We start from the raw sequence: 20891 nt of genomic DNA, 5'->3' as shown, positions 1-20891 counted from the left end.
ACGGTATTTACTTTACCTCACATAAATTTTGACGTTTTTTCACTGCATTTTATTTTCACATTTCTATTTCTTATAGTTACCTCACTATCACATATTTTTCATTGTTCCAATCACTTTCTTGAGGGATTTGCTGATTTGTTACCCTGTGGCGCCACCTTCTGGCCAACTTTGGTATTTGATTTTTATTATATTTTATTTTATATATCTTTTGTCATTTAATAAAATATTTTATGATGCGTTTTTAGTATTTGTGTTCATGGTACACCTTTTAGTTTATATGATTTCGGAGGTCGTTTGCGGAGCGTAATGAGCGGGTAAGCTGACAACTTTTATAAGATTCTCAGTAGGGAAACATTTTTTTAACACATCCAATTGTTGAACTTATATTTATTTTGAGATCTATTGATACAAATGTACTTTGTTCATGAGAAAACTCATTTAATGCTGAATTCTAAATGATGAAAATGTTCATTTGTGTTACTTTATTTCCATGCCCTATGAATCACACTTGTGCTGAAAAGCCAGTGAGTACACTCTGACTGATGCACCAGGCATGCAAAATATTCCGAAATAAAGGCTATGGATGTATAGAGAAGAAAGTGTAGACAGGTAAAGGTAAACCGGGGATAGGAAAGTAAGGGTACCTGGGAAGTAGGGTAGTAGAATGGCAGATCTAGGAAAGGTCAGGAAGACAGCAGGTGACATCTGGGGGATGTGGTCAGGGAATCATGGATGAGCCCTGGGAAAAAGGTCAGAAAATTGTAAATCAGTTCCGAGGAAGAGCGTGAGCATAGTGAAAATAGGCTGTGACACGGTCATCATTACAGACACAATTGGATAGTTTCCAGATATGGTTTACAAATATTTAGCACACTGAAGTGTATTTCTAAGGTTTCATAACATAACATAAAACAATGGATAAGTGACTTGGGGCATCTGGATTTTGAATAATGAAGAAGATTTACACCTAAGCACCGATATTGTCCTATCACAATTTCTGGCCCTCATACGGAAATCTAGATATGCAGGAATAGGAGCATGTGCTCATGCTGTCAGCCTTGTTACACGAAACAATCACCTTGAGGACACAGAACAGACTCTCTAGGAGTCTAGTGGGTGAGTGGATGTGGGGGAGGGCTGGCGGTGAGATCATCCTAGAAATCCAGTCTGAGTTCATATTTGTCTGCGGTCGAATGATGTAAGATTTCAGAATGCAGCTTCCTCTACCTCTCATAGGAACAGAAAGAGGAGGGAGAAGAATAGGAAAGTACAAGGGAAACATGCATGGTAGATGTAGGAGGAGAGAGATGGAAAGAATGGGAGAAGTGGGGGAGTTATAAGAGTAGATTGTTCAAAAATAGCCAGGTAGGTGGTAAAAAAGGGCAAAGATAACACAGAACACAAAGAGGCTTATGGTCTCCACATCATTATCTCATCCAGTCTAGGGCATCACATTGCAAACTATTCAACAAAATAGGAGCTGAGTACTTTGCAGACAACTGTGTAGAAGCATGCAAGATTTTGATAAATAGTTACATACACAGTGCATTACATCGGTACATTTTAGACAAAACCCATTAAGTATTCTGCGTTTCTTGCAGGAAGAGCAATGTTACCCAATGTGAGACAGGAGGAGTATCTCAGACTACCTCAGCTCCCTTGTCGACACTGTAAATGACCGGGTAATGGCTGATTACAGCTCTGCTCCAATAGGACAAAAAAGGAACTAAAACAGTAGCCAAACACCGAGGGAGCTAAATAGTCCAGAGCATCTATAAACAATAGCTTTACACATACCTACTCTGGAATTGCCAGGATTCAAAGTGACACCGAGTGACAAAGTAACATCGCGAGTTAGAATCGCAGACCATCAAAGTGGTTCATTTTGATTATATAGTATCGAGGATACATTTATTCATAAATGAGGACAACCACCTTTCAGTCTAGAATAACTAAATATGAAAAGGTGTATACAGAATTGTACTTACCCTCCCTCAAATATCCTTACACGCGAAGGCTCTCCTCGCTTAGCTGCTGGCCCGGGGTCTTCTGATTTCACTCTTTTTTCTTCGTCTTTACTAGTGATGGAAGTCTCCTGTGCTTGATTGGGAATATGAGCCTGGGCGTTCATTTCATTGCAATAAGAGAAATATGCAAAAACTTTTAGGATAATAAGTTTAGTCAGGATATTTGAAATTTTATTCTAAAAAAAAACTTGCATGTATATATACATATATATATATATATATATATATATATATATATATATATATATATATATATATATATTATCTTAGGCACAATGGTGTGTTTATATATTTGTATATGTATACAAACTTTACGTGTTAAAAGATAATCCGTCAGTTGTTTTTTGCTATGTAATCCGAGAGCAGCATAATATAGGGCAAGATAGCCTAATTCCAATAATGTACCAATACCACTTACTGGGCTGCTTATGGTAGTTTTGATAGAATTCCTGTATGGTAAATATAGCAGTTGTCATATTGCTATTTCCCCTGCCCACATGCCTAATTAGCAGTTGCCTGTGTGCAGTGCACATTGTCAGCAAAATGCTAATTAATGGTTGGGTGGGAATACACAGATTAGCTTGACTGCTGTGCAGATGAGACCTGGTCAGACAGTGATAATCTCCTGTTGATAAAACACTGATTATATTGAAAACTACAACACAGAGTGTAATAATAAGTAGCACATCCCTGGAATAAGGCTCACTTAACCTATGTTTTGCTGCTCTCAAATTAAATGGCAAAATCCAGTGACATATTCCCTTTAAGGTTTATTTTTATTAATTAACAAAATGCCCTTCGCATTCAAAGCAAAGTAAAAAAACAAATTAATCTCCGTATAATTGCACAGTTTTTGAGAATCTTGGAGAAACACAGATCCTCGTAGATGTAGCGTTGCACAAATCCTTCTGTCTCTTCAAGTAATCTTAGACATACTCAATTGATTTTGAAATCAAGGATATGTTGGGTTCATATTATTATTTACAGGACTCCTTGATCTTCTTTATGCTGAAGATAGTTCAACCATTGCATCTATGGTCCTCAACATTGCCCATTTTTTCAAGTCCTCAATGCTGAGAAATAAAGGCAATACTTTTGCATCATGCAATACCATCAGGGAGGCATATGATTCGCTTCAAATTTTTTTATTTTTATTTTAATACAATGACCCCAAGCATAGAGCCAATGTAATTAACCCCTTTACCGCTAAGGGTGGTTTGCACGTTAATGATGGGGCTAATTTTTACAATTCTGACTACTGTGCCTTTATGAGGTTATAACTCTGGAACGCTTCAACGGATCCCAATGATTCTGACATTGTTTTCTTGTGACACATTGTACTTCATGACAGTTGTAATAATTGTTTGATATTTTAAAAATTTTGCTATTTTCCAACTTTGAATTTTTATGCAATTAAAGGGACTCTGTCACCTGAATTTGGCGGGACTGGTTTTGGGTCATATGGGCGGAGTTTTTGAGTGTTTGATTCACCCTTTCCTTACCCGCTGGCTGCATGCTGGCTGCAATATTGGATTGAAGTTCATTCTCTGTCCTCCATAGTACACGCCTGCGCAAAGCAATCTTGCCTTGTGCAGGCGTGTACTATGGAGGACAGAGAATGAACTTCAATCCAATATTGCAGCCAGCATGCAGCCAGCAGTAAAGGAAAGGGTGAATCAAACACCCGAAAACTCCGCCCATATGACCCAAAACCAGTCCCGCCAAATTCAGGTGACAGGTTCCCTTTAAATCACAGAGATATGTCACACAAAACACCTAATAAATAACATTTCCCACATGTCTACTTTACATCAGCAGAATTTTGGAACCAAATTTTTTTTTTGCTAGGGAGTTAAGGGTTAAAAGTTGACCAGCAATCTCTCATTTTTACAACACCATTTTTTTTTCGGGACCACATCACATTTAAAGTCACTTTGAGGGGTCTCTATGATAGAAAATAGCAAAAAAGTGACACTATTCTAAAAACTGCACTCCTCAAGGTGCTCAAAACCACATTCAAGAAGTTTATTAACCCATCAGGTGCTTCACAGGAATTTTTGGAATGTTTAAAAAAAATGAACATTTTAAAATTTAAAAAAAAAAAAATTACTTATCAATTTGTTTTATTTTAACAAGGGTAACAGAAGAAATTGGACCTCAAAAGTTGTTGTGCAATTTGTCCTGAGTACTCTGATACCCCATATGTGGGGGTAAACCACTGTTTGGGCGCATGGCAGTGCTCAAAAGGGAAGGAGTGCCATTTGACTTTTCAATGCAAAATTGGCTGGAATTGAGATCAGACGCCATGTCGCGTTTGGAGAGCCCCTGATGTGCCTAAACAGTGGAAACTCCCCACAAGTGACACCATTTTGGAAAGTAGACCCTCTAAGGAACTTATCTAGATGTATGGTAAGCACTTTGAACCCCCAAGTGCTTCACAGACATTTATAATGTAGAGTCGTAAAAATAAAAAATCATATTTTTTTCACAAAAATGATCTTTTCGCCCCCAATTTTTTATTTTCCCAAGGGTAACAGAAGAAAGTGGACCCCAAAAGTTGTTGCACAATTTGTCCTGAGTACGCTTATACCCCATATGTGGGGGTAAACCACTGTTTGGGTGCATGGCAGAGCTCGTAAGGGAAGGAGCACCGTTTGACTTTTTCAACGCAGAATTGGCTGGAATTGAGATCAGACGCCATGTCATGTTTGGAGAGCCCCTGCTGTGCCTAAACAGTGGAAATCCCCACAAGAGACCCCATTTTCGAAACTAGATCACCTAAGCAACTTATCTAGATGTGTGGTGAGCACTTTGAACCCCCAAGTGCTTCACAGAAGTTTATAGTGTAGAGCCGTAAAAATATAAAATCATATTTTTTCACAAAAATGATATTTTTGCCCCCATTTTTTTCTTTTCCCAAGGGTAACAGGAGAAATTTTACCCCAAAAGTTATGCAATTTGTCATGGAGAAGCTGATACCCAATATGTGGGGGTAAACCACTGTTTGGGCGCATGGCAGAGTTCATAAGGGAAGGAGCATCATTTTGGTATGCAGACTTTGATGGAATGGTATGCGGGCGTCACATTGCATTTGCAGAGCCCCTGATGTACCTAAACAGTAGAAACCCCCCACAAGTGACCCCATATTGGAAACTAAACCCCCAAAGGAACTTATCTGGATGTGTGGTGAGTACTTTGAACCCCCAAATGTTTCACTAAAGTTTACAACAAATTTTTTGCGTCAAAAATGATTTTTTAGCCCCCAGTTTTATATTTTTCCAAGGGTAACAGGAGAAGAAATTGGACCCCAAAAGTTGTTGGCTAATTTGTCCTGAGTATGCTGATACCCCATATGTGTGAGAAAACTACTGTTTGGGCGCATGTCGGGGCTCAGAAGGGCAGTAGTGACGTTTTGAAATGCAGACTTTGATGGAATGATCTGTGGACGCCACGTTGCGTTTGCAGAGCCCCCACTGCCTGAACAGTGGAAACCCCCCAATTCTAACTCCAACCCTAACCCCAACACAACCCTAATCACAACCATAACCCTAACCACAACCCCTAACCCTGACACACCCCTAACCCAACCGTAAAGTAACCAAACCCTAACCGCAAAACTAGCCCCAACCCTAACCCTAACTAATTTTGACAGCTATAATTTTTCCATATTTTGGTCCACAGAGTCATGTAAGGTCTTGTTTTTTGCGGGATGAGTTGATGTTTTTATTGGCACCATTTTCAGACACATGACAGTTTTTGATCACTTTTTATTCCAATTTTTTTTAGGCAGAATGAACAAAAACCAGCAATTCATGAATTTCTTTTGGGGGGGGCGTTTATATTGTTCCGCAGTTTTATTCTTCGGGTTAGTACGATTACAGCGATACCTCATTTATATAATTTTATTATGTTTTGGCACTTTTATACAATAAAAACTACTTTATATAAAAATAATTATTTTTGCATCGCTTTATTCTGAAGGCTATAGCTTTTTTTTGCGGATGACGCTGTATGGTGGTTCGTTTTTTGGGGGACAAGATGACGTTTTCAGCGGTACCATGATTATTTATATCAGTCTTTTTGATCGTGTGTTATTCCACTTTTTTTTCGGCGGTATGATGATAAAGCATTGTTTTTTGCCTCGTTTTTTTCTTACGGTGTTCACTGAAGGGGTTAACTAGTGGGACAGTTTTATAGGTCGGGTCGTTACGGACGCGGTGATACTAAATATGTGTACTTTTATTGTTTTTTTATTAACATAAAGCAATGTATTTATTGGAAAAATATTTTTTTTTTTTCTTTATTTAGGAATTTAAAAAAAAAATATTTTTACACAGTGTATTTTTTTTAAATTTTTTTACATTGACCCAGGGTGGGACATCACTATATATTGTCAGATCGCTGATCTGACACTTTGCACAGCGATCTGACAAGCAGTGCAGGAGGCTTGCCGGCGCTTGCTCTCCGCAGGTGCTCGCAAGTCACCTCCCTGCAGGACCTGGAAGGTCCCCCGTGGCCATCTTGGATCTGGGGCCTGCAGGGAGGAGGAGATCGGAGGAGACCCTCGGAACAAGCGATCGCATCGCGTTGTTCTGAGGGTCTCAGGGAAGCACGCAAGGAGCCCCCTCCCTGCGCGATGCTTCCCTTTGCCTCCGGAATGCTACGATCATGTTTGATCGCAGTGTTCCGGGGGTTAATGTGCCGGGAGCGGTCCATGACTGCTCCTGTCACATAGTACCGGATGTCAGCTGTGATAGTCAGCTGACACCCGGGCCGCGATAGACCGCGCTCCCCCCGTGAGCGCAGCTGATCGCATATGACGTACTATCCCATCGATGGCCATACGGCCCGGGTCACCTCGATGGGATAGTACGTCATATGTCACAAAGGGGTTAAAAGCTAATTAAAGCAGAAGGATTAGCACAAATCTATAACTACAGAAGTTTTGTGGTGACTTCTTAAAGATGTTGTCACAAGTGGATCACATCCTCCAGAAAGATCTGGGGTTAGAAGATCACTACATATTGTGAATCGCAGCTCTTCCATTTAGCCTCTGTGCTTGTGCTTCCTATTAAATGGATTTTCTTTCCTTTGAAGCTGAAGAGGTTATTGACCCTTTCTAAGCTGGTTAGAAAATTGCAGGTCTATCTCACAGCTGTTCCTGACCTGGTCATTTCCTCTTGCTATAAAATCATGCCAGACCTTCTCTTCCTAGCCCGTTTTACTTCCTAGCTCCTTGGAGTTGCTGTGCTGAGTTGCTGATTGTCGTTGCTACTGGAGATTGTTGCATGCTGTTTTTGGATGTATGATTTCCTCATTGTCCTATTTCCATTTGATTTGTACATTCCTACCCTTCCCGACATACCTCTCTACCTTTGGTGAGTGTTTTGTATTTTACTTGCTTTTTGTTATACCTGTTTGTCTTACATGTTTATACACTAGCACTTCTGTCCCAGGCTTCGTGGGGGAGGGGATAGCTTAGGGTATAACAGGAGAACAGTAAGGGTACCGTCACACTATAACATTTCGATCGCTACGACGGTACGATTCGTGACGTTCCAGCGATATCGTTACGATATCGCTGTGTCTGACACGCAGCAGCGATCAGGGATCCTGCTGAGAATCGTACGTCGTAGCAGATCGTTTAGAACTTTCTTTCTCCCGCTGTCATCGCTAGATCGGTGTGTGTGACACCGATCTAGCGATCTAGCGATGCGATCCAGCGATGCGTTCGCTTGTAACCAGGGTAAACATCGGGTAACTAAGCGCAGGACCGCGCTTAGTTACCCGATGTTTACCCTGGTTACAAGCGTTAAACTAAAAAAAAACAAACAGCACATACTTACATTCTGGTGTCCGTCAGGTCCCTTGCCGTCTGCTTCCCGCACTGTGACTGCCGGCCGTAAAGTGAAAGCAGAGCACAGCGGCTGTGCTTTCACTTTCACTTTACGGCCGGCAGTCACAGTGCGGGAAGCAGACGGCAAGGGACCTGACGGACACCAGAATGTAAGTATGTGCTGTTTGTTTTTTTTTAGTTTAACGCTTGTAACCAGGGTAAACATCGGGTAACTAAGCGCGGTCCTGCGCTTAGTTACCCGATGTTTACCCTGGTTACCCAGGGACCTCGGCATCGTTGGTTGCTGGAGAGCTGTCTGTGTGACTGCTCCTCAGCGACCACACTACGATTTACCTACGATCACGGCCAGGTCATATCGCTGGTCGTGATCGTAGGTAAATCGTATAGTGTGACGGTACCCTAAGGCTAGTGGCCCAAACCTCCTCATCTTGAGGCTGCCATCACACTAGCAGTATTTGGTCAGTATTTTACATCAGTATTTGTAGCCAAAACCAGGAGTGGAACAATTGGAGGAAAAGTATAATAGAAACATATGCACCACTTCTGTATTTATCACCCACTCCTGGTTTTGGCTTACAAATACTGATGTAAAATACGGACCAAATACTGATAGTGTGACGGCAGCCTTAGAGTTATGTTTGGGAGCAGAGATAGTTAGGATCCCAGCCCTAGGGATACTGCAAGGTCAATTTCCCTATTTACATACAATCACAGCGTTCCTTCATGGATTGAGTGCAACTATACTGAGAAGAACTGATGCTTTGATGCTGTATTAAGGCAAAGGTGGTCACAACAAAATATTGACTTCATTTACATTTTTCTTTTGTTCATTCACTTTGTATTTTGTTAATTGATTAAAATAAACTATTACCATATCTATATATGAAAGATTTCTTACTTTTCAGCATTTTTCCACACCTGCCTAAAACTTTTGCACAGTACTGCATCTCTCTATATACACAAGCTACATTATATAGTAAAAATAGCTGCTTCTACAATTACTTTAATGTTGCTATGTACATTGCTTATGAGAATGCCCCACACCTACTCGTTTTGCTTGGCTTTACATGAAGCATATTAACCCCTTCACGACATCCACTGTACATATACGGCGTAAGTCAGAAGCGGGTGTATGGAGCAGACTAAAGGCCCCGTCACACATAGCGAGATCGCTAGCGAGATCGCTGCTGAGTCACAAGTTTTGTGACGCAATAGCGATCTCAGTAGCGATCTCGCTATGTGTGACACGTAGCAGCGATCAGGCCCCTGCTGTGAGATCGCTGGTCGTGTCGGAATGGCCTGGGCCATTTTTTGATCGTTGAGGTCCCGCTGACATCGCTGAATCGGCGTGTGTGACGCCGATTCAGCGATGTCTTCGCTGGTAACCAGGGTAAACATCGGGTTACTAAGCGCAGGGCCGCGCTTAGTAACCCGATGTTTACCCTGGTTACCATCGTTAAAGTAAAAAAAAAAAACGCTACATACTTACCTACCGCTGTCTGTCCCCGGCGCTCTGCTTCTCTGGTCTGGCTGTGAGCGGCGGGCAGCCGGAAAGCAGAGCGGTGACGTCACCGCTCTGCTTTCCGACCACTGTGCTCACAGCCAGAGCAGAGAAGCAGAGCGCCGGGGACAGACAGCGGTAGGTAAGTATGTAGCGTTTGTTTTTTTTACTTTAACGATGGTAACCAGGGTAAACATCGGGTTACTAAGCGCGGCCCTGCGCTTAGTAACCCGATGTTTACCCTGGTTACCCGGGGACTTCGGCATCGTTGAAGACAGTTTCAACGATGCCGAAGTCTTTCCCCTGATCGTTGGTCGCTGGAGAGAGCTGCCTGTGTGACAGCTCTCCAGCGACCAAACAGCGACGCTGCAGCGATCCGGATCGTTGTCGGTATCGCTGCAGCGTCGCTAAGTGTGACGGTACCTTTACACAGCGACCCCGCCACATACCCGGCAGGTGTAACAATTGCGGGTGCTCTGCCATTGGCACGCCCGTAACGTGATCGTGGGTCACTGATGGGTTGTCATGACAGCTGCGGCTCAGCTAATTATTACAGAGCTCCTTTGAAACCCTGTCTCTAGCCAGGCTTCAAAGCAAACCGTGATTTTTGCTATATGAAGAGATGCTATGGCATCACTGTATACAGCACAAGTGATCAGGTACTCACATCTTCAAATCTCCGAAGGGGGTCTAACAACAGTGAAAGGTAAAGTAAAAAAATGTTTTAAGAAATATGAAAAAAAAAACAGTTCAAATAACTCTCCTGTTCCCCCATTGAAAATAGATATACATTTTTTTTTAAATACATATGAATGGTATTGCCACATTCACAAAAGTCTGATCAAAATATAAAAACAATTAACTTGGTAAACACCGTGAAAACTTAAAAATTCAAGAATGCCAAAATTACCGTATTTTTCGGACTATTAGATGCACTCTTTTCTTCCCAATCTATGGAGGAAAATGGGGGTGTGTCTTATAGTCTGGATGTATGGGCTCTGGCTGTGGTGAGAAGGTAAGGGAGCGGTTTTGGCGGAGTATCGGGTCACAGGAGGCTGGAGTCAGCAGCTCCAGCTAACTCCTGTGCCCGCTGCTAAAGATAAATGAATATTCACTGCATTCCACGCCCATGGGTGTGGAGGGCAATGAATATGTATTTCTTTCTGGCATCCTGGTATGATTGGCCCCATCCTGTTGCTGGTATGATTGATCCTATGAGAAAAGATTAAAAAAAAACAAAAAAACATTATACTTACCTTCTTCCGCTCCCTCGTTTTTAAAAATTCCTGGTGTTGTGGGTTTATGTGTAATGATAAAATTTGACATTTCTTAAGGTGATCCCTGCTTTTTTGTATGTCTTCTTGCTCTTTGGTTGTTGAACCTTCCTCCGCTCCCTCGCAGTGTCCTGCTTCGATGCCAGCAGCAGCCGGAATACTCACCGGGACCCTTCATCGCAGAGAGCGGTGAATATCCATTCCTCTTCAGTAGTGCGCAGTGTCAGCCGGAGCCTTTCTGCTGCTGCCGGCGGTCACATGTGCAGATACTTAAGAGAAATGAGTATTCTGAATATTAATTTCTCTTAAGTGACTGCTGCAGCAGCAGGAAGCCGCTGGCTGACACTGTGTGCTACTGAAGAGGAATGGATACTCACCGCCAGGGCTGTATTTGCCACTAGGCACTTGAGGGCACGTACCTAGGGCAGCAGGATGCAGGGGGGTGCACTTGAGCAACGTTTTTTTTTAATGAAGTCCGGGGTCAAGTGCTCGCCCCCCCTCCCTGAAGACTTCATACTCACCCTCCTCCATCGGTGCCTGCTGCAACTCCCGTCTCAGCGCCGGCTCGTCCTTTCCTCAGCGGTCACGTGATACCACTCATTAAGGTGATGAATATGGACGCATATTCATCACCTTAATGAGCGGTACCACATGACCGCTCATACAGAAAGGAAGACGCTGCGGGGACAGAGATGCCGGGAAGTTCAGCGCCGCACGGTGAGAGAAAGGTGAGTATGACAGGGGAGGATAGAGGACGGGGGGAGGATGGAGGAAGACAGAGGAGGACAGGAGAGGATGATGGAGGAGTCATGTTTACAGGGTGGGAGGATGGCGTGCCCGCTATTTACCCAGTGGCAGAGCTCAGCGCAACTTTCCCTGTGCGGAGACCGTGACGTCACGGTGGGCCCCCCTGTCTCCCGAGCTGTGACCTGTCACCACCTCCCACAGAAGGGGATGAGGGAGATCCCACTCCACCTGTGCCCACAGCCTGGCACCCCTGCACGCTGCAGACCGCGCACTGCTGCATGGCTGCCGGCGGCTAATGCCGGGCTAATGATGCGGCCTGAGAAATGGACAGTCCCGGATCCCCAGTGTGTGGGAATGGGAAGCTTCCCCCGGCCGGCTGTGGGCTGCTGAGGTGGGCTGTGTGTGTGGCACCTTATTAGCTCACATACTCTCGGGTTGTCGTGGACACACGAGGAGAAGCGTAGGCTTTCATGGCTCCTTGTGCCACAGACTCAAGCGAAGTTTCATATGGCTGAGTGACACTGCTGCCCCTGTCCCTCACTGCCTGAGCTGGGATGTGGGACACGTACACACACATGGGGGAGCCATGCATAAAGGGTGGGAGGATGGGGGAGCCATGCACACAGGGTGGGAGGATGGGGGAGCCATGCACACAGGGTGGGAGGATGGGGGAGCCATGCATAGAGGATGGAGGAGCCGTGCACACAGGGTGGGAGGATGGAGGAGCCGTGCACACAGGGTGGGAGGATGGGGGAGCCGTGCACACAGGGTGGGAGGATGGGGGAGCCATGCATACAGGATGATAGAATGGGGGAGCCATGCATACAGTGTGGGAGGATGGGGGAGCCGAGCCATGCATACAAGATGGTAGGATGGGGGAGCCATGCATACAGGGTGGGAGGATGGGGGAGCCATGCATACAGGATGGGGGAGCCATGCATACAGGGTGGGAGGATGGGGCAGCCATGCATACAGGATGGGGGAACCATGCATACAGGATGGGAGAATAGGGGAGTTATGCATTCAGGGTGGGAGGATGGGGGAGCCGAGCCAAGCACACAGGGTGGGAGGATGGGGGAGCCATGCATACAGGATGGGGGAGCCATGCATACAGGGTGGGAGGATGGGGCAGCCATGCATACAGGATGGGGGAACCATGCATACAGGATGGGAGAATAGGGGAGTTATGCATATAGGGCGGGAAGATGGGGGAGCCGAGCCAAGCACACAGGGTGGGAGGATGGGGGAGCCGATCCATGCATACAGGATGGGGGGATGGGGGAGCCATGCATACAGGATGGAGGAGCCATGCATACAGGATGGGAGAGCCATGCATACAGGATGGGAGAATGGGGGAGCCATGCATACAGGGTGGGAGGATGGGGGAGCCGAGCCATGCATACAGGATGGGAGGATGGAGGAGCCGAGCCATGCATACAAGATGGTAGGATGGGGGAGCCATGCATACAGGGTGGGAGGATGGGGAAGCCATGCATACAGGATGGGGGAACCATGCATACAGGGTGGGAGGATGGGGGAGCCGAGCCATGCATACAGGATTGGAGAATGGGGGAGCCATGCATACAGGATGGGGAGCCATGCATACAGGGTGGGAGGATGGAGAAGCCATGCATACAGGATGGGGGAACCATGCATACAGGGTGGAAGGATGGGGGAGCCGAGCCATGCATACAGGATGGGAGGATGGGGGAGCCATTCATCCAGGATGGGGGAACCATGCATACAGGGTGGGAGGATGGGGGAGCCGAGCCATGCATACAGGATGGGAGTATGGGAGAGCCGAGCTATGAATACAAGATGGAAGTATGGGGAGCCAAGCCATGCATACAAGATGGGGGAGCCGAGCCATGCATACAGGATGGGAGGATGGGGGACATGTATGAGGAAACAGTACTGGGGAATGGGGGCATGTAAGAGGTAACAGTGTGGGGGAATGGGGGGCATATGTGAGGAAACAATATGGGAGGAGGGGTGCAGATAGTATGGGGAGCGAACGAGGGAATGTGTGTGGACTCAGTATGAGTAGCGATGTGAAAAATGGATGTGGACAGAGTACGGGGAGTGAGGGAGATGGGATGTGCGCAGACAAAGTATGGGGAGTCAGGTGAGCAGGCAGTATAGAAAGTGAAGGGGTAAATATATGAGGAGACTGGATGGTGAGCAGGGGGATGTGAGAGGAGACAGTATGAGGAGGGAGGGGAATAGTGTGAGGAGAGAGTATGGGCACAGAATAGAAACTGAGTAGTGGGGGCATAGCATGGAGGGACAGTGTAAGGGCACAACCAGGAGGGGACAGTATACCAAGGAGGGGGAGTGTGATAAGAGAGTACAGTATAAATACTGAGCCCTATGGGGGACACAGTGTGAGAGGACAATGTGAAGAGGGGGTTAGTATGGAAAGGAGAGGTCAATGTGAAGAGCATGTACCATAAGAGGGACAGTGTGGGGGTCATATTTTGTGCAGACAATATAGTGAGGGCCAATTTTTTATTCAGGAGCATTATAATGACACTTGTATCTTTAAGGGCGTCATGTGGAGATTTTCTGCAAAAGAGCGGAGAAGATGGAAGTCTGCAGAGATGACTGTGGATGAGAAAACTCATCATGGGGTCTGGACAAGATGAAGAAAAGAAGAACGGCTCCAGAGGCGACGTCATCTATAAGGAACCTGGATGAAAATGTTATTTGTGATACTGACTAACTCTCATGTTTTTATTTATGTTAGGAGACTTAAAGGGGATGTCCAGGTTTGTGATGAGTCTGCAGTCATTCTTTGTGACTCCAGACTTCTGAATTCTCATAGTGCGCACTGCACGCAGTCAGGATTCTCTCATGCCGGGGATTTACATTAATGCGGTCACATGCTGACTAGACATATGTGGCCTCTGTCAATGAAAATGAATTGAGTGAGGCCGGATACGTCTAGTCGGAATGTGGTCAGAGGTATACAAATCACATACTTGTGCTGACATGACCGTCCACCGGCAAGGGAGAATCCTAAAAGTGTGCAGTCCATGCGTTGTGAGAATTCAGAAGCCTGCGGTGTCAGGATTCAGCTCTACAGGTTCCAGTAGTCGTCACATGGACACTTCACTCACATGCGACTTTCATACTTGTGGTCCTGTGACAACGAACTTCTCTTCTGCTTCTCTGTTTTTCACTGAACATTGAGAGCATTAGGGAGAGGAGCTCGTCGGTACATGACTAAGTGCATGTCCAATGTGACGGACACAGCGCTCCTGGACCCCTAAAGATTCCGCCCACTCCGGACTGCTTCTCTACTTGGCGCACTCTACCTCTCACTAAAAGTGTGGTTTTGACAAAGACCAGCCTTGGTCGAAACGTAAACCCTAACTTAAAGTATCCGTCATTCTTTTCTTATGCTAATGAGCACTCGGTGATGCCTGTACTAATAAAGAATATAATTTTCACATAAAACTTTCAAGCCTTGTGTGTGCGGTTGATTTTCCATAGACATCATGACTAAGTGTGCAAATCACATATGTCCTGTGGAGGGAGGGCACCAAAATGAATTACCCCTGGTGACAGAAACCCTAGATACACCTCTGCCGGTATGCCACTGCAAGCGGTGATTACCGGGTCCGGTGGAGGAATGTCTGTGCACAGGCAGTGAGGCAGGGACTGAGGGTGTGCACAGAGAGAATGGAGACCCGGAGACTGCCCATCCCAGTCTACGCCGTAGCCTGGAGCCTCATTATCATAGGAATATGTCAGTTAATAAATTGTTTTTCTAAAGCTTTATAGTGCAGTTTTAGGTCAGGGAGGAATGGTTAGGGATGAGCTAGGAAGGTGCAGGGACAGGTAGTGATGGCTACTTGCGGACATGTGTGGCACTTGTGGTTTTGCACTTGCGGTGATACAAAAAACACTGCTAGCAGTGTTTTTTTCCATTGCTGAAAGTACCACATTTGCCGGAACGCGGCAAAATTGCAAGTGTTGCACATGTCCGCAAGTCCCATAGGGAATGAATGAGGCCGAACGCAGTGTTGCTGTAAGTGATCCATTACACCGCAGATGTGGAAAGACTGCCGAATCTGCTGCAAAAGGCTACTTTCACATCAGCGATTTATGGCAAAGTCACTGCCGATAGTGTCATACTCACCAAAGGAGGAGGCAGCACTAAAAGTGCCTAGGGCAGCAGAAACTCTAAATACGGCCCTGCTTACCGCTCTCTGTGATGAACGGTCCCAGTGAGTATTCTGGCAGCTGTGCTCTGCTTGTGATGGTTGGTCCCATCCTTTTTCTTTTATAATTGGCCCCATCCCGTTCCTGGTATGCATGGCCCCATCAGGAAAGATTAAAAAAAACAAAAACATTACACTTACCCTTCCTCCGCTCCCTCGCAGTCGCAGCGTCCTGCTCCGGTGCCAGCAGCTGCTTAAGGCTTGGAAGCAGCGCATGGCAGGGACGTCATGCGCTGCTTCCAAGCCTTAAGCAGCTGCTGGCACCGGAGCAGGACGCTGCGACTGCGAGGGAGCGGAGGAAGGGTAAGTGTAATGTTTTTGTTTTTTTTAATCTTTCCTGATGGGGCCATGCATACCAGGAACGGGATGGGGCCAATTATAAAAGAAAAAGGATGGGACCAACCATACCAGGAACAGGATGGGGCCATTTATACCAGAAAAAGGATGGGACCAATCATATCAAGAACAGGATGGGGCCATTTATACCAGAAAAAGGATGGGCTCATCATGCCAGGAGCAGGATGGGGCCATTTATACCAGAAACAGTATGGGACCAATCATACCAGGACCTTGATGGGGACAATCATATCAGAATAAGGATGGGACCAATCATACCAGGAATGGAATGGGGCCAGGGCCAAATATACCAGAATAAGGATGGGACCAATCAAACCAGGACAGTGATGGGGTCATGCATACCAAGATAGGGATGAGGGGGCCATGCATACCAGGATAGGGATGAGGGGCCATGTGTATCAGAATGGGGAAGAGGGGACTAATATATATATATATATATATATATATATATATATATATATATAATCAGGATAGGGGATATGTGTAGGGGAAGTGTATGACAGGCCACAAGTCATATCAGCTTTGGAGAGGGGTCTTAGAACCAAGACCCTAGATAAACTTCAGTTTGAAAAGGAATTGTCTTTTGACATCCCCTTAAAAATATATCACTAAAAAGCTACATTTTCTTACTAAAGATATCTAACCTGTTACCCTTTCAATTAACTATTAGAGGCATCTTTGGAAACAGTCAGAAAAAATTGTGCTGTGTGACGTAATTCATTTTCCAATAAAACAAACAATTTTAGGGGAGGACAAATAATCATTAAAAGGCAGTGTATACCTACAGTGAAGGAAATAATTATTTAATCCCTTGCTGATTTTGTAAATTTGCCCACTGACAAAGACTTGATCAGTGTATAATTTAAAGGGTAGATTAATTTTAACATTGAGAGATAGAATATCAAAAATAAAAAATCCAGAAAATTACGTTGTATAAATTACATAAATTTATTTGCATTTTGCTGTGAGAAATAAGTATTTGATGCCTCTGGCAAACAAGACTTAATACTTGGTGGCAAAACCCATTTTTTGTAGTTGATGATGAGGTTTGTGCACATGTCAGGAGGAATTTTGGTCCACTCCTTTGGCAAATCGGAGCTTCAACTCCCTCCATAAGTTTTCTATAGGATTAAGGTCCAGAGACTGGTTAGGCCACTACATAACCTTAGTGTGCTTTTTTGAGCCACTCCTTTGTTGCCTAGGCTGTATGTTTTGACAGTCATTTTGGATTTTCTTCAATCTTCTTACTATTGCACCAACAGTTGTCTCCTTCTCACCCAGTGTTTTACTTATGATTTTGTAGCCCATTCCAGCTGTGTGCAGATCTATGATTTTGTCCCTGCCATCCTTATAAAGCTCTTTGGACTTTCCTATGTTGTAGAGGTTAGAGTCCGACTGACTGAGTCTGTGGATAGGAGTCTTTTATAAAGGTAAGTGTAACAACCCTGCTGGCATCACTGCATGGCCTCCCATCCCCCACCTGCATTACACTCAAACTCACTTACTTCTCTGGGCCTTGTGGTGACTTCTCTCTGCTGCGAGCTCCATGCTGTGTGCCTCATATCTGCTGTTTGCTCTGTGCATGCTCTGTCTGTGTGCATAGGGGGGCAGCGCCAGCAACTCTTGTTTCTTATAGAGACTGTGTGCACCTTGCTAAGGTGTCCCTGGCCAATCGCCATGAGGCTTCCTTTTTTTAAGACATCCCCACCCATTGGTGGGGGCCTGTGCAACTTACTCCTTCAGTCACTTCTTAGCTGCTGAAGTGCCAGGCCATGTCTCTGTGACTCTTGTGTTCCGCCACCCAGGGGGCATTGTACCCTGGTCTGTGTCCTGTGCAGCCACCCAGTGGGGCTTTGTACCCTGGCCTATGTCCTTGTGTAGCCACCCAGCGGGGCTTCGTTCCCTGGCTTGTGTCCATGTCTCTGTGCTTTGTCTCGTTCCTGACTCTGTCTTAAGTCTAGTCATGTTCCTGTGTTCGTTTATATCCCTGTCTTGATTTCCTTTCCCTCCTGTGTGTTCTGTGTCTTGCTTTGCTCCGCTTTCGGCTCCGCTCTCTGCGACCTTGCTTTGCTCCTTGCTCTGTATTCTGTTACCTTGCTCTGCACTCTGTGGCTTTGCTGTCAGCTCTGCACTCTGTGTCTTGCTCTGCACTCTGACTTTGTTCTGCTCTCAGCTCTGCACTCAGTGGCTTTACTCTCAGCTCTGCACTCTGTGTCTTGCTCTGCACTCAGCTCTGCATTCTGTGGCTTTGCTGTCAGCTCTGCACTCTGTGTCTTGCTCTGCACTCTGACTTTGCTCTGCTCTCAGCTCTGCACTCAGTGGCTTTACTCTCAGCTCTGCACTCTGTGTCTTGCTCTGCACTCAGCTCTGCATTCTGTGGCTTAGCTCTAGCTCTGCTCTCAGTAACTTTGCTCTGCAATTTGACCTTGCTCTGCACTCTGTAGCTTCGCTCTGCGGCTCCGCTCCTTGCGGTTCTACCTGGCTCCGCTCTTTGCGGTTCTACTTCTCCCGTTCTTGGCTCCGCCTCCAGCTCTTGGCTCCGCCTCCGGCATCTCTGTTATTGGCTCTAGCTTCTGTGCTTTCGCTCTGCATCCGCTCTTGCGATCTTCCTCTACCTTTTCTTAAGTCCTCCTGTCTGAACAGGTTCTTACCTGTTTTACATACCTGTCTGCAGACCGGTCCCTACCGGTTCTTCCAGTGTACCAGCCTTGTCCGCCTGTCCTGCCAGAGAGCCAGCCGTACCTGCCTGCCTACCAGAGAGCCGGCTGTGCCCGCCTGCCTGCCAGTGTCTCTGTTGTACCAGTCTGTCTGCCTGTGTCCCAGCCGTGCCCGCCTGTCTGCTAGAGTGCCAGCCGTACCCGCTTGCCTGTCTATGTTCCGTTCCCTGGTGGGATCAGCAGCCACAGCCAGACACCACCCTGGAGTGGTACCTGGTAGCTTCCTATTGCACAAGTCTGGTCTCACCATCAGAGGCTCCAGCAAACACCTAGGAAGCTACTTAGTTACGCCCCTTCCAGGGAAGTTTCGTCTGTGGACCAGTGGGGCCACACCCCCGCGCCAACCAGTCTGGGCGCGAGCGTGACAGTAAGTATGTAAGATAGCTGTCTTTAATGCAGGTAACGAGTTGATTAGGAGCGTCTAACTGGTCTGTAGGAGCCAGAACTTTTAATGGTTGGTAGAGGATCAAATACTTATTTCTCACTGCAAAATGCAAATAAATTTATATAATTTATACAATGTGATTTTCTGGATTTTATTTTTGATATTCTATCTCGCAATGTTAAAATTAACCTACCCTTAAAATTATAGACTGTCCATGTCTTTGTCAGTGGGCAAACTTACAAAATCAGCAAGGGATCAAATACTTACCATATTTCCCCCACTGTATTTAATAACACTTTAAAAAGAAAAATAGATCAAATGTTCAGCTATCTGAAGCACTAAAATTGTCATAAACAGGACTGCTAAACCAACTGGCTACGGCCGGTTTCACACGTCAGTGGCTCCGGTACGTGAGGTGACAGTTTCCTCACGTACCGGAGCTACTGACACACGTAGACACATTGAAATCAATGCATCTGTGCAGATGTCATTGATTTTTTGCGGACCGTGTCTCCGTGTGCCAAACACGGAGACATGTCAGTGGTCGTGGGAGCGCACGGATTACACGGACCCATTAAAGTCAATGGGTCCGTGTAAAACACGTACCGCACACGGACGTTGTCCATGTGCAGTCCGTGTGCGTGCAGGAGACAGCGCTACAGTAAGCGCTGTCCCTCCACGTGGTGCTGAAGCCGCCATTCATATCTTCTCTGCAGCAGTGTTTGCTGTAGCGAAGATATGAATAATCCTTTTTTTTTTTGTTTCTCGTGTTTAACATAAAGATCCATGTCCCTATGGGAGGTGGAGCCGCATATTCATTACTGTAATGGGCGGCCCAACGTGACCGCTCATACAGTAGAAGGTGCGGCCAGGACAGGAAGCAGCGCCAGCAAGGGTGCCGGGTGAGTATTTTAATAACAGCGGGCGGGCGCACAGGGGGTGGGAGGGGGGTGGAGACATGGATCTTTATGTTAAACACGAGAAACAAAAAAAAAAAAAGGATTATTCATATCTTCTCTACAGCAAACGCTGCTGCAGAGAAGATATGAATGGCGGCTTCAGCACCACGTGGGGGGACAGCGCTTATCTCTAGCGCTGTCTCCTGCACGGTGCGTGTGGTACCCAGTCGGCACATGTGTGCCGCACGTGTGCCACACTGATGTGCCACAGAAACGCGCGGGCACACGGACACGGATAATTCCGGTACCGGAATTATCTGGACGTGTGGGACTGCCCTAAAGCAGTTCAAAGCATGTTAAGCTTAATCTATCCACATACACACAGGAAATACAATCAGAAGTAAATAATGTTCCGGTTTCATATTTCTACTTATTTGACTGAATTTGTTTAGAGTGGGAAGGCCGAAGCGGAGACGTCAGTCAGGTGCACAATAAGCAGGGGCTTTTCATTTGATCCTATCGTTGGTGCAATAAATCCCTTCACCAGCCCTGTACTGGCAGATCAGTTCAAGTGCCTGACAGAAGCCTTTTTATCTACCGCTTATATACTCGAGTATAAGCCGAAAATTTCAGCCTATTTTTACTCGAGTCATTCCCAGGGGTCGGCAGGGGAGGGGGATCAGCAGCCGTGTAATAATACTCACCTGCTCCTGGCGCGGTGTCCCTGGTTCCCCAGCGCCGGCAGCTTCCTCCTATAGTGAGCGGTCACACAGTATGGCTCATTACAGTAATGAATATGGACCCCACTCCACTCCCATAGGGGTGGAGCCACATATTCATTACTGTAATGAGCGGTACCATATGAACCCTCACTACAGGAAGAAGCTGCTGGCGCCGGGGA

The 20891-nt window shown here is 45.9% G+C and overlaps 1 protein-coding gene across 5 annotated transcripts in view; it reads right to left on the bottom strand.

The window, feature by feature from the left end:
• Nucleotides 1–20891, bottom strand: part of HIVEP3 (HIVEP zinc finger 3) — a 388571-nt gene that overhangs the window by 136170 nt on the left and 231510 nt on the right. For all 5 annotated transcript variants that reach the window (XR_011319247.1, XM_069756679.1, XM_069756676.1 and 2 more), the window contains one exon: nucleotides 1989–2119. Coding sequence is in view for 4 of the 5 variants with exons in the window: in XM_069756679.1 (XP_069612780.1) it covers nucleotides 1989–2119 (131 nt within the window). In the remaining variant the exon portion in view is untranslated. The remainder of the gene's footprint in view (nucleotides 1–1988; nucleotides 2120–20891) is intronic.

Source organism: Ranitomeya imitator, chromosome 3 (genome assembly GCF_032444005.1).
Source record: "Ranitomeya imitator isolate aRanImi1 chromosome 3, aRanImi1.pri, whole genome shotgun sequence".
Classification (NCBI taxonomy): Eukaryota; Metazoa; Chordata; class Amphibia; order Anura; family Dendrobatidae; genus Ranitomeya; species Ranitomeya imitator.
This window is presented reverse-complemented; position numbering and strand designations above follow the sequence as displayed.